At 38.1% G+C, this 12,130-nt stretch overlaps 1 protein-coding gene across 1 annotated transcript in view; it reads right to left on the bottom strand.

Moving 5' to 3' along the window:
• Positions 1–8,438: 8,438 nt before the first annotated feature.
• LOC129498278 (heat shock cognate 71 kDa protein-like) overlaps positions 8,439–12,130 on the bottom strand; it is a 70,929-nt gene continuing 67,237 nt past the window's right edge. Inside the window, exon 2 of the mRNA XM_055307592.1 lies at positions 8,439–9,094. Coding sequence (XP_055163567.1) covers positions 8,682–9,020 — 339 coding nt within the window. The 5' untranslated portion in view covers positions 9,021–9,094 and the 3' untranslated portion in view covers positions 8,439–8,681. The remainder of the gene's footprint in view (positions 9,095–12,130) is intronic.

Below are 12,130 nucleotides of genomic sequence, written 5' to 3'. Positions count from 1 at the left end.
TTTCCTTTTCTCCTATGAGTGAAAAGATAAAGCATTTATTAATTTGTGGGAATAAATGTTGTTGATCAATGTGATTCACTTATTTTAGACAGCACAAAATGTGTGTCCTCACTTTGCAGTTTTGTGTACAAAACAAAGCCTGGTTTAAGATGAGCTAGGATGCCTAGAAAGGAGTCAGTCAGGGAACCAAGTTTCACGGAACAGGCAGGGAAGTTGTCTAAAACCACTTCTCCATTTTAATCTGTGGGATAATGTCCATTCAGCTGTGTTCAGAAATAAGCTGCCAAGTTGTTGTTCCTGTTGAGGAGAGGAGTGTAGTGAACAGTCAAAATGCATAGAAAGGCCGTACATTGGCCAGGGTCCCAATAAAAAACAAATGGCACATTCCAAAGAAATGAAAGAAGTATTTTTGAAGTGGGATGGTAGGTATGTGGGTGTCCATTATACTAGTCTCTCTGTATTTGCCTATGTTTGAAATTGTCTATAGCGAAATCCATAAAAGCAAAAAGAAGAACATAAAAGAGAGACTAATGGAAATCATTTGCAAAGTTGTGGGCAGGAGTTCAGGGAAAATTAGGGAAGGTGAAGTCTTCCTCTTTCCCCTCGACACCCCCATACCCGGAGAAGCAACAATGGGAAGTGCTACCAGCAGCAGACTTGAAAGCACTAGGGAAAGAGACCAACTCAGCACCAAGGTAGCTCTGTAGCTGTAGGACAAGGGCCACCTGTCAGAAATTGTGGTCTTCAGTGGAGGAATGCAGTCACTGGCAACCACAGCCCAGTACCTACTGTGTGAAGCTCAGTGCAAATTGAAAAAAGCAAGGAAAAAATATAAAGCTTTAGCTTTTCTTCCACAGTCTCTCTTCTCTCTTTCGACTGGTCATGTTTTTAAATGTTTCAACTTAACACCTTTCTAAATAAAGAAAAAATTAGAAGTTTAAATCATTAGCATGAATTTTGCCATTTACAATGTACAATGTTAGTTTTCTTCTTTTTTTTTTTTTTTGTTTGTTGGTTGGTTGATTGGTTGATTGATTGACTGATTGATGTAATCTATACACCCAACATGGGGATCAAACTCACGACCCAGAGATCAAAAGAATCACATGCGCTTCCAACTGAGCCAATCAGGCATCCTTACAATATGCAATGTTAGTTTTAGATGCAATATGAGAGCATTTAACACATATGCAAAATCACCAAAATGATACAATTTGTATCTTATAGTCAGTACATACTTAAGTTTTGTGTTGTTTTGTTTTGGTTTTTTATTAGAAACAACATAAACACTGCACAAAACTCAATTGTTTATTTCACTTCTTTATATATACACATTGTACCAACACTCTCTGCTTTTGGCTCACTGATGAGGAAAGAGGAACTAAAAGGAAAAACAACTGTGGATTGCCCTATCTTTCCCTTTCCATCTATGGCATCACTTTTAGTGTAAGTGGTTGGCTAATATAGGGAAGTAACATGAGTAAGAAAGAATATGATAAGATTCTTTGGTTGTTTGTGTTTTTAATTTTTTTAAAATTTTTATTTATTTATGATAGTCATACAGAGAGAGAGAGAGAGAGAGAGAGGCAAAGACATAGGAAGAGGGAGAAGCAGGCTCCATGCACCGGGACCCCGACGTGGGGTTCGACAGGTAAAACTAATTTATAAACACTTAAAATGTATGATGGGGTGTCAAATCGATATATTATTTAGATTATACTAGATAGTTTTCATTTTTTTTTAATATGTATACATTTTTTTTATTGGAGTTCGATTTGCCAACATATAGCATAACACCCAGTGCTCATCCCATCAAGTGCCCGCATCAGAGCCCGTCACCCAGTTGCCCCATCCCCCCACACACTTCCCCTTCCACTACCTCTTGTTCATTTCCTAGAGTTAGAGTCTCTCATATTTTGTCACCCTCTCTTTTTCCCACTCATTTTCTCTCCTTTCCCCTATAATCCCTTTCACTATTTTTTATATTCCCTGTATGAGTGAAACCATATAACGTTTCCTTCTCCAATTGACTTACTTCCCTCAGCATAATACCCTCCAGTTCCATCCACGTCGAAGCAAATGGTGGGTATTTGTCATTTCTAATGGCTGAGTAATATTCCATTGTATACATAGACCACATCTTCTTTATCCATTCATCTTTCGATGGGCACCGAGGCTCCTTCCACAGTTTGGCTATTGTGGACATTGCTGCTGTAAACATTGCAGTCAGTGCAGGTGCCTCGGCTTTTCACTGCATCTGTATCTTTGGGGTAAAGCCCCAGCAGTGCAATTGCTGGGTCATAGAGCAGCTCTATTTTTAACTCTTTGAGGAACCTCCACACACTTTTCCAGAGTGGCTGTACCAGTTCACATTCCCACCAATAGTGCAAGAGGGTTCCCCTTTCTCCACATATACTAGATAGTTTTCAAATAGTGATGTGATGATTTATTTTTAAATGTCATTATTGGAATTGATACATATATTTACAACCCTTCAGCATGATAAAGAATTTTAGGCATCAACTTAGAAATGTGGAGAGGAGTTCATTGCTTCTTAAAATATTTTAGGAGTACTTGAGTGCTCCGGGTCTCCAGGATCTCGCCCTGGGCCAAAGGCAGGCGCCAAACCGCTGCACCACCCAGGGATCCCTGTTTGTGTTTTTTAGAATGTCATTACCCTTCTGAATTTGAAGCGAATTTTGGTTCAAGTGGAAAGAGGCATTTTAGGGTTGAGTCAGTCATATATGTGATATGCTTTACCTTGTACTTGCTTTGAGTGTCACTGAACTCCCACAGATGCACAGGAATCCTATTGTCATGGGGCACTGGAGATGCTACATGCACATGGGGCAACCAGGAGTGGCAGACACATATAGTATGTGTATCTTCTGTTCACATGTCAGACTTCACTAACAAAACACATGTTTAAAGATGAAACTAAGAATTTCAAAATTGTGTCAGAAAAGCATTAAGTCAAGTGCAGGACCCTTCTGAGCATGGGGCCTATTGACTCCATAGGTTTCACATCCTGCTTCCAACCCAGGACCAGGCAAAGAAGGAACCAGGGGCATCAGTGCCCTTGCCTCCAGTCATCCCTCCTCCTGTGGGTATCCCCACTGGTGGACCCTGAGTAGACTGCAAGGGATCCATGAATGCATCCAAAGATAGTAGTTTTCTGAGCCACAGACTAGGGGAAAGAAAGATGGAGGGGGGGTATGGAGTGGCAAACAGAATATCCAGCACAGGTTGCTAGCTCCCACATTTCTTTCCAACAAATTTAGTTTCTTTTTAATTCAGCTAAGATAAGAAGGACCAGGAAGGCTCCAGGTCCTAATGCTGATGCAATTTTGTGAGCCCTCTACAAACTTAATTAACTAAACAAAATTAAAAATATAAATGGAGTACAAACTGGCTATTTATTTAGAATGAGAAAAGAAATCACAATAAAATACTGGAGATTGAAAGATTCAAGTCCTTTTTGTCTGAGGTCTCTAGGAAATATACCAGAAATGCCTATACAGACATGTTTCCTTTGCACCTTAGCTTCCCTTCCCCACCTAGAACACTCCACAACTTCAAACAACTCCCACCACTACCAGGGGCCTGGAAGAATGAGGAGCCTTGAAGATTAAACTCTATTAGCGTTATGATAAATTTCTCTGTAGGCCTCAAAACTTAAAACATAGATTTAAGTGACTATGGAACAGCAAGTATTTCCTAGTGGGCAAAAATTGTGGGCCCTTGAGCCATGATGGGACTCCTTCCTCTACTGCACATGCCAAAGGCAGTGAGCCCAGAGTTTGAGCTCCTCTGACCTAGTACTTTTTCACTATAGTCAGGAAATTCCATTAAATTTCAGATACACTATATAGGAAACTGAAGAGGTACTGGATTGTGTTGGCCACTCCTTTTCATTCTTGATTTCTTATTTATCCCTTGCACTGTTTGTTGGCTAAAGTTGGAATAAGCCAAAGGGAAAACAACCTTAGGACTCATTGTTCTTGGTCGCCTTCAAGTCCTGACCAGACTTTGTGGTCTAATCAATATTTTGTGCCTACAGCGAAAATAGGCACAAATATTCTTGGGCTTTCCTTGTTAACAGCTGAGGCATCACTGGGGTTCATTTAGATTCAGAAAAAGAAGGAACAGTTCAGTTAGATAAAAGGGCTGCTCTGGATAGGGTCCTGGGGTCTGAGCAGGAGCCGTTGGGAGGATGGAAAAGGGTGGATGAGGACAAGAGAAAGGAATTACAGATATATTTAGGAAAATGGAAAGATGCTAAAGGAAGACTTCAAACGTTGCTCAGGCCCTGGTGTTGGTGAACTCACTGTTTGCTTTTGAAAACTATGGGGGAAGCTGCTAATACCTGAATTAAGAGCATGTGCTTAACATGAAAGTTTTTGATTTAAATAAGATAGTGCTCAAGTGCCTAAGTTCAGATCTGGACCTTAGTTCTTAAAACCTATGACACTTTGGTCAAGAAACTCATTTCTTTGTGCTTCAGTCTTCTCATCTGTAAGATGAAGGTATATTATGTTAAATTACATTGTGTCATATCACATCACATTGTTACATTATATGGAGCTCATCTCATAGTGTTGTGTGAGAATTAGATAAGTTAATACTTATAAACTCCACTTATAATAGTTCTTAGTATATGTGAAATAATAGAAAATATATATATTGGTCTCTGCCTGTAGTTCCTGGCACAGAGCTCCTAATACCACTGCAATTTCCTAAGTGACAAGAGAATTAGGAGCATCTTTTGTTCTGATATTTGGTCTTCGACCACAGTTCCTGACATAGAACTCCCACATCCCTTGAAATGTCCTGAGTGATGGCAGTGTGATTCTTAGTGGGTGCTTGGAGGACAGCTGGTCACCAGCAGACCAAGCCACAATTAGAAGCTTAGCATTTTCAGCCCACCTTCTGATCTCTGGAGAAGGGAGAGGTCTAAAAATGAAGTTAATGATTGATCATGCCTCCATGATGAAGCCTCCACAAAAATCCCAAAAGTGTGGAGTCTGTAGAGTTTTTAGGTTGGTGAACACATGGAGGTGCTGGGAGAAGACATGGAAGCCCCGTGCCTCTTCCCACATGACTTGCCCTACTTCCACCTAGATGCTCATCTGTATCATTTATCGTATCCCTTAGTAAACTGGCGAACATAAGCAAGTGTCTTCCCGAGTTCTGTAAACTGTTTTAGCAAATAAATGAATCCAAGGGGGAGGGGGTCATGGGAATCTACGGAACTTGATGCTGTCTCCAGGTAGATAGTATCAGAATTGAATTAATTTTAGGACACCCAGCTGGTGTCACAGAACAGCTTGGTGGGGGGGGGGGAATCCCCCACACATCTGGTTTCAGAAGTGCTGTGAGTGAGAGAGTGGTGTAAGAGTAAAATAGAAACACAAGAAGAGGAGTACAGGTTTTTTTCCTAATTAATTACACAATTAATGCTCAATAGAAGTGAGAAATTATTATTATGAAATCATTCCAAATATAGCATATACACACATTTGGGCAATGTTTAAAGCTTTAAAATTTCTGCAATAGATGAAGAATCTGATTCATGTGCTGTATGATGTATAATTTTATAAAACTTATCATTTTGAACGGATGGATGTTTTTATGTTTAGTGTGTAGCCAAAGATAAATATTGCAAAATTTTCATTAATAAAACACAATCATTTCTCCTTTAAAAAAAAAAAAGAAAGCAGAATAATTTCTGAGCTTTTCTCACCAAAAAAGCAGAGGTATACTTTATATCTTCATACCTTGCAGGTAATTTTCCTGGTTCACCATCCCCAAACACTGAGGAAGTATTTTGTTTTCTTTTTTAACGTTAGTCAATTTATATACTGACATATGGAGACTGGATGAAATACCAGTTCCCACTGAACAAATAGCTAGGTGGGGCTCTTTCTTCATGAAAGGTAACTTTAGGTTAGAATCAAGTTTGAGTAAATAGACAATTTACAAAATGTTGGGGAGTCTTGCTTGATTCTAGAGGTCAAGTTGAAATAAAATAGTAAGAGTCAGACTTTTTGGATTCCTAAATACTTTTGGGCAAACACATCACATAACCTCCCTGACTTTCATGTCTTCATCCACTGAAGAATAATGGGGCAAGTGTTGTTTAGCTTCACTCCCAAGGTTCTTGTGAGGATTAAAAAATTGTTTTAAAAAACTGAAAATGGGGATCCCTGGGTGGCGCAGCGGTTTGGCGCCTGCCTTTGGCCCACGGCGCGATCCTGGAGACCCGGGATCGAATCCCACATCAGGCTCCCGGTGCATGGAGCCTGCTTCTCCCTCTGCCTGTGTCTCTGCCTCTCTCTCTCTCTCTCTCTCTCTCTCTCTCTCTCTCTCTGTGACTATCATAAATAAATAAAAAAATTAAAAAAAAGAAGTTATTTAAAAAAAAACTGAAAATGGACAGCTACATGCAAAAGAATGAAACTGGACCACTTTCTTATACCAAAGACAAAAATAAATTCAAAATGGATTAAAGGCCTAAATTTAAAATCCAAAACCATATAAGAAAATATAGGCAGTAATCTCCTGTACATCAACCTTAGCAACATTTTTCTGGATATGTCTCCTCAGGCAAAAGAAACAAAAGCAAAAATAAACTGATGGGACAGCATCAAACTAAAAAGCTTTTGCACAGCAAAGGAAACCATCCATAAAACAAAAAAGCAACCTACTGAATAGCGGAAGATATTTGCAATGACATATCTGTAAGGAGTTAATATCCAAGAGATATAAACAACTCCTACAACTCAACACCAAAAAAACAACGATAATAATCTAATTAAAAAATGCTCCCAGGGGATCTGGGTGGCTCAGTTGGTTAACCATTTGCCTTCAGCTCAGATCATGATCTCAGGGTCCTGGGATCAAACTCCAGGTTAAGCTCCTTGCTCAGTGGGGAGCCTGCTTCTCCCTCTCCCTCTGCTCCTCCCCCTGCCACTTGTGTTCTCTCTCTTTCTCAAATAAATAATTAAGCAAATAAATAAATAAACCTTTAAAAAAATGCTCAGAGGATCTCAATAAATATTTCTCCAAAGAAACATACTGATGGTCAACAGGCATAAAAGGATACTCAACTTTACCAATTATCAGAGAAATGCAAATCAAAACCCAATGATATCACCTCACACCAGCCAAAATGGTTAGTATCAAAAAGAAAAAAAATGTTGAGGAAGTTGTGGAAAAGAGGGAATCCTCATGAACTGTTGGTGGGAATGTAAATTGGTGCAGTACTATGGAAACAGTATGGAGATTCCTCAAAAAATTAAAAATAGAAATACCATATGATCTGCTAATTCTACTGCTAAGTATTTACCCAAGGAAAATGAAAACACTAATTTGAAAAGATACATGCACCCTTATGTTTATTGTAGCATTATTTTCAATAGCCAAGATAAGAAAGCAATCTTAATACCCACTGATACATGAGTGGAATAATAAGATAATGATGTACATATATACAATAGAATATTATTCAGCCATAAAAAATAATGAGATCTTACAATTTGCAAGAGCATGGACATACCTAAAGGGTATCATGCTAAGTAAAATAAGTCAGACAAAGAAATTTCAGATATATGATTTCACTTATATGTGGAATCTAAAAAATAAAACAAATGAACAAACAAACACAGAAACAGATTCATAAATACAGAGAACCAACTGGTATCTCCAGAGTGGGAGGAGTGTAGAGATGGGCAAATAGTTGAAGGGTATTAAGAGGTACAAACATCAAGTTATGAAATAAATAAGTCATAGAAATGAAAAGTCTAGATTATGCGAATATAGCTAATAATATACTATATATTATGGAATATAGTCAACTATATTTTTATAACATTAATTAGTGACACATGGTAACTACACTTATCATGGTGAGCACTGTGTAATGTATAGAATTAACAAATCCAAATGCTGTATATGTGAAACTAGTACAATATTGGATGTCAACCATACTATAGTGAAAAAAACCTAAAAAACAAAAGCACTCTACAAATGAAGAGTAGATTAACTAATTTCCTTTTTGTTTGTCATTCAACAGCAAGCAGACTGAATTATCTGTCAGGAGCAACAGTCCTGAATTAATCACATTCACAGTTTTTATGTGTTTTTTTTTAAAGATTTATTTATTTATTTGAGAGAGAGAGTGTGCATGTTTAAGCAGGGGGAGGGAGAGAGAGGATCCTTGAGCAGACCTCCCGCTGAGTGGGGAGCCCTATGCAGGGCTTGATCCCTGGACCCTAAGATCACAACCTGAGCCAAAATCAAGAGTCGGCTGCTTAACACACTGAGCCACCTCAGTGCCTACCACCCACACCCCAGTCACATATTTGACATGCTCCTACCAGTATCTGTAAGAGAAAAATCAATTTGATTAATCAACTGGATTTTTTTTGGTGCCAATTTTAAATAGTTTTATTTAAAACACTGTATTTTACACTTAATAATACAGTGCTTATAAAATGCAATGTTATTTCCTTTCCCTTTGCACCTATTCCTTATTTAAATATCAATAAGGCCCAGTTTATTTACTATTACAGCTTGACTTTAAAACTACCATGGAATTTACTACAAATTTGAGTCCTTCAAATGTTTTGAAGTCCTTCAAATGTTGTGTGGAGCAATGCTGGACCTATTCTCAGGTTGGCTTAATCAATATCTTCAATGGTATGCTCAGAGGAGACACCATCAGATAGAGGAGTTCCACCACTAGGGAAGCCCCCAGGCATTCCTCCTGGCATGCCTCCTGCACTCTGGTACAGCTTGGTATTGATGGGGTTGCAGATTTTCTCCAGCTCTTTCTGCTGACTGTCAAATCCTTCTTTCTCTGCGGTCTGGTTCTTATCAAACCAGTTGATGATTTCATTACACTTGTCAAGAATCTTCTGTTTGTCCTCATCATTGACTTTGTCCTGAAGTTTTTCATCTTCACCAGTCACTTTCATGTTAAATGCATAAGATTCAAGCAAGTTTGAACTTGCAAGCATACCTCTTGCCCCTCATGGCGTTTCTCAGATTGAAGTCACTTTTGATGATGCTAATGGCATCTTCAGTGTCTCTGCTGTAGATAAGAGTACAGGAAAAGAGAACAAGATTACCATCACTAACAAGGGCCGCGTGAGCAAGGAAGACATTGAGTGATTGAGTGCATACTCCAGGAAGCTGAGAAGCAAAAAAGCTGAAGATGAGAAGCAGTAGGACAAGGTGTTTTCCAAGAATTCTCTTGAATCTTATGGAGTTCTTTATGCCTGGCCAATAATAGGTACTGAGTTTTGTTTGTTGAATGAATTCACAAGTGCCATAACTTAAAAACATTACGACAAGATTCCACTTCCAAGCTGTTAAAAGTCAAAACAATGGCTAAAACAACCCAGTTACTAGGGAGACATAATTTTCATGGAGAGAGAGCTGAATAATAACAAAAAAATGACAGCCTCGTTGTAAACGCTCTTCTGGTCTAATCAGTTATTGTGGTGACTGTCCAGCATGAGTGCATCATACCAACATTATTTAGCATGTCTATTAAAAAAAGAGCACAAAGTAAAAGTAAAAATGTGAAAATGACATTAAACTCTCCATTGTTATACATTACAGCATGATGTGGGACAACAAAATTTAGACAGATTCCATAAACTCTGTGAGAAAGCAGGATATTTGCAATGCGCACAAGCATAGAACAGTGACTCCCTAAAGGAGAGAGGGAGAAATAACCTCAGGTAATATACTCAAGGCCTAGAAAAGGGTTAAAGAAGTCATTAGAAATTCAAGATACTGGTAAATGCTGGCCATAACTCACAAAGGTTGAGAAAGGAACAGACTGGTCCTTCCTTAGATGTTTTCTTACATCACATTAGCAAAGACTATCTTCTACCATCTGTCTTCAATAATTGTTTCAACATTTTATAACTAATCACTAGCAATTTTTTCTTAAACAGCTTTGAGATACAATTCTCACATATCATGTAATTCACATATTTATACTGTACAATTCTATGGGTTTTAGTATATTCACAAGATTGTGCAACCACTAGCAGGCATTTAATTCCAAAACATTTTCATCACCCCTAAAAGGACCTATCTGTTAGCAGTTGCTTCCTATTCTCCCCCTCCCAAGACAACCATTAATTTACTTTCTATCTCTATAAATTTGTCTATTCTGAACATTTCACAAAAAAGGACTCATATGTGATATTTTGTGGTTGGCTTCTTTCACTTAGCATAATGCTTTCAAGATTCATCCTGTTGTAGCATGTATCAGTATTTCATTTCTTTTTATTGCTGAGCAATATTCCATTGTATGGACATACCACATTTTATTTATCTTTCTCTAAGTTGATATAAATTGATAAGCAGACACTTAGGTTGTTTTCACTATTATAAATGCTGCTGCCATGAACATTTGTGTACAAGTTTTAGTGCGGAGGTATGTTTTCATCTCTCGGGTGTATAACTAGGAATGGAATGACTGGGTCATATTAGTAACTCTGTGTCACCTTTTTCTTTTTTTTTAAGATTTATTTATTTATTTATTTTAGAGAGATAGAAAGAGTGAAGAAGAGGCTAAGGGAGAGAGAGAGTCCTAAGCAGACACCTCACTGAGTAGAGAGCCCAATGTGGGGCTCGATCTCATGACCCTAAGATCTTGACCTGAGCCCAAACCAGGAATCAGTTGCTTAACTGACTGAGCCACCCAAGTACCCCTTTATGAGATTATAACTCACATATCAAAAATTCACTATTTTAAGTTTATACTTTACTGGGTTTTATTATATTCATACAGCTATGCAACCATCATCAACAATCTAATTAAAAAAAAAATTTTACCACTCCAAATGGAAACATTGCACCCATTATCCTTGAATTAATGTTGGATCAATACACATAGAGTCCTTTGCTCTTTCTTCTGCTTTGGGAAAATTATTTAAAAACATTGCCCTTTTTATTCAAACTGAAATATCACCTGGAGGCTTGAAAAATAAGCACAGTGGCTTTTAAAAATAATGAATTTATTGAGATATAATTCGCAGACAATAAAATTTACTCATTTAAAATGTACAATTTAGTGGGTTTTAGTACATTTTTAGTACATTCACAAAATTATGCAATCATTACCACTAATTCCAAAATATTTTTTTAAATTTTATTTATTTATTCATGAGAGACACAGGGAGAGAGAGAGGCAGACACAGGCAGAGGGAGAAGCAGGCGCCACGGATGGAACCCAACATGGGACTTGATCCCGGGTCTCCAGGGTCATGCCCTGGGCCAAAGGCGGTGTCAAACTGCTGAGCTACCCGGGCAGTCCTAATTCCAAAATATTTTCATCATGCCAAAAGAAACCCCGTACTGCTTAGTAGTTATCCCTCTTCTTTCCTCTCCCTAGCCTCTGGCAACCATTAATGTACTCTCTGTCTTTATGGACTTTCTTATTCAGGACTATGTTTAACTTTTTGAGGAATAAAAGAGGTTCTTATACCATGTTCATTGACTACTTCTTTGAAGCATAAATCATTTTGTTATACATACATGTACATGTGCACACATACATATACCTATTGCTTTTGTCATTATCAGCATTTTCATACCTTCATGCCATTCTCGTATACTCACAGATGAGTGCAGTACCTGTCAAAGTACCAAAGTGAGGAAAATACTGACAGCAAATGGCAAATCATTGGTATCCTCATAAGAGGGTTTTACTGTATCATCTCACTAGCGATCATGCTTAGCAGTTGAGTGTCTCCCTTTGGTTAAGGGCATGATTCCAGTCTGGGGATCGAGTCCCACATTGGGTTCCTTGTAGGGAGCCTGCTTCTCCCTCTATTTTTCTGTGTCTCTCATGAATAAATGAATAAAAAATAAATAAATAAATTTTCTTAGGAACGTTTAAAGATACTTGTATGGGATTATTCATTATCTTTTTTTTTAAAGATTTTATTTATTTATTCATGAGAGACACAAAGAGAGAGAGGCAGAGACACAGGCAAAGGGAGAAATAGGCTGCATGTAAGGAGCCCAACTTGGGACTCGATCCTTGGTCTCCAGGATCATACCTTGGACCAAAGGCTGCGCTAAACCACTGAGCCACCCAGGCTGC

The sequence above is a fragment of the Nyctereutes procyonoides genome, unplaced genomic scaffold (assembly GCF_905146905.1).
Source record: "Nyctereutes procyonoides isolate TBG_1078 unplaced genomic scaffold, NYPRO_anot_genome, whole genome shotgun sequence".
Classification (NCBI taxonomy): domain Eukaryota; kingdom Metazoa; phylum Chordata; class Mammalia; order Carnivora; family Canidae; genus Nyctereutes; species Nyctereutes procyonoides.
This window is presented reverse-complemented; position numbering and strand designations above follow the sequence as displayed.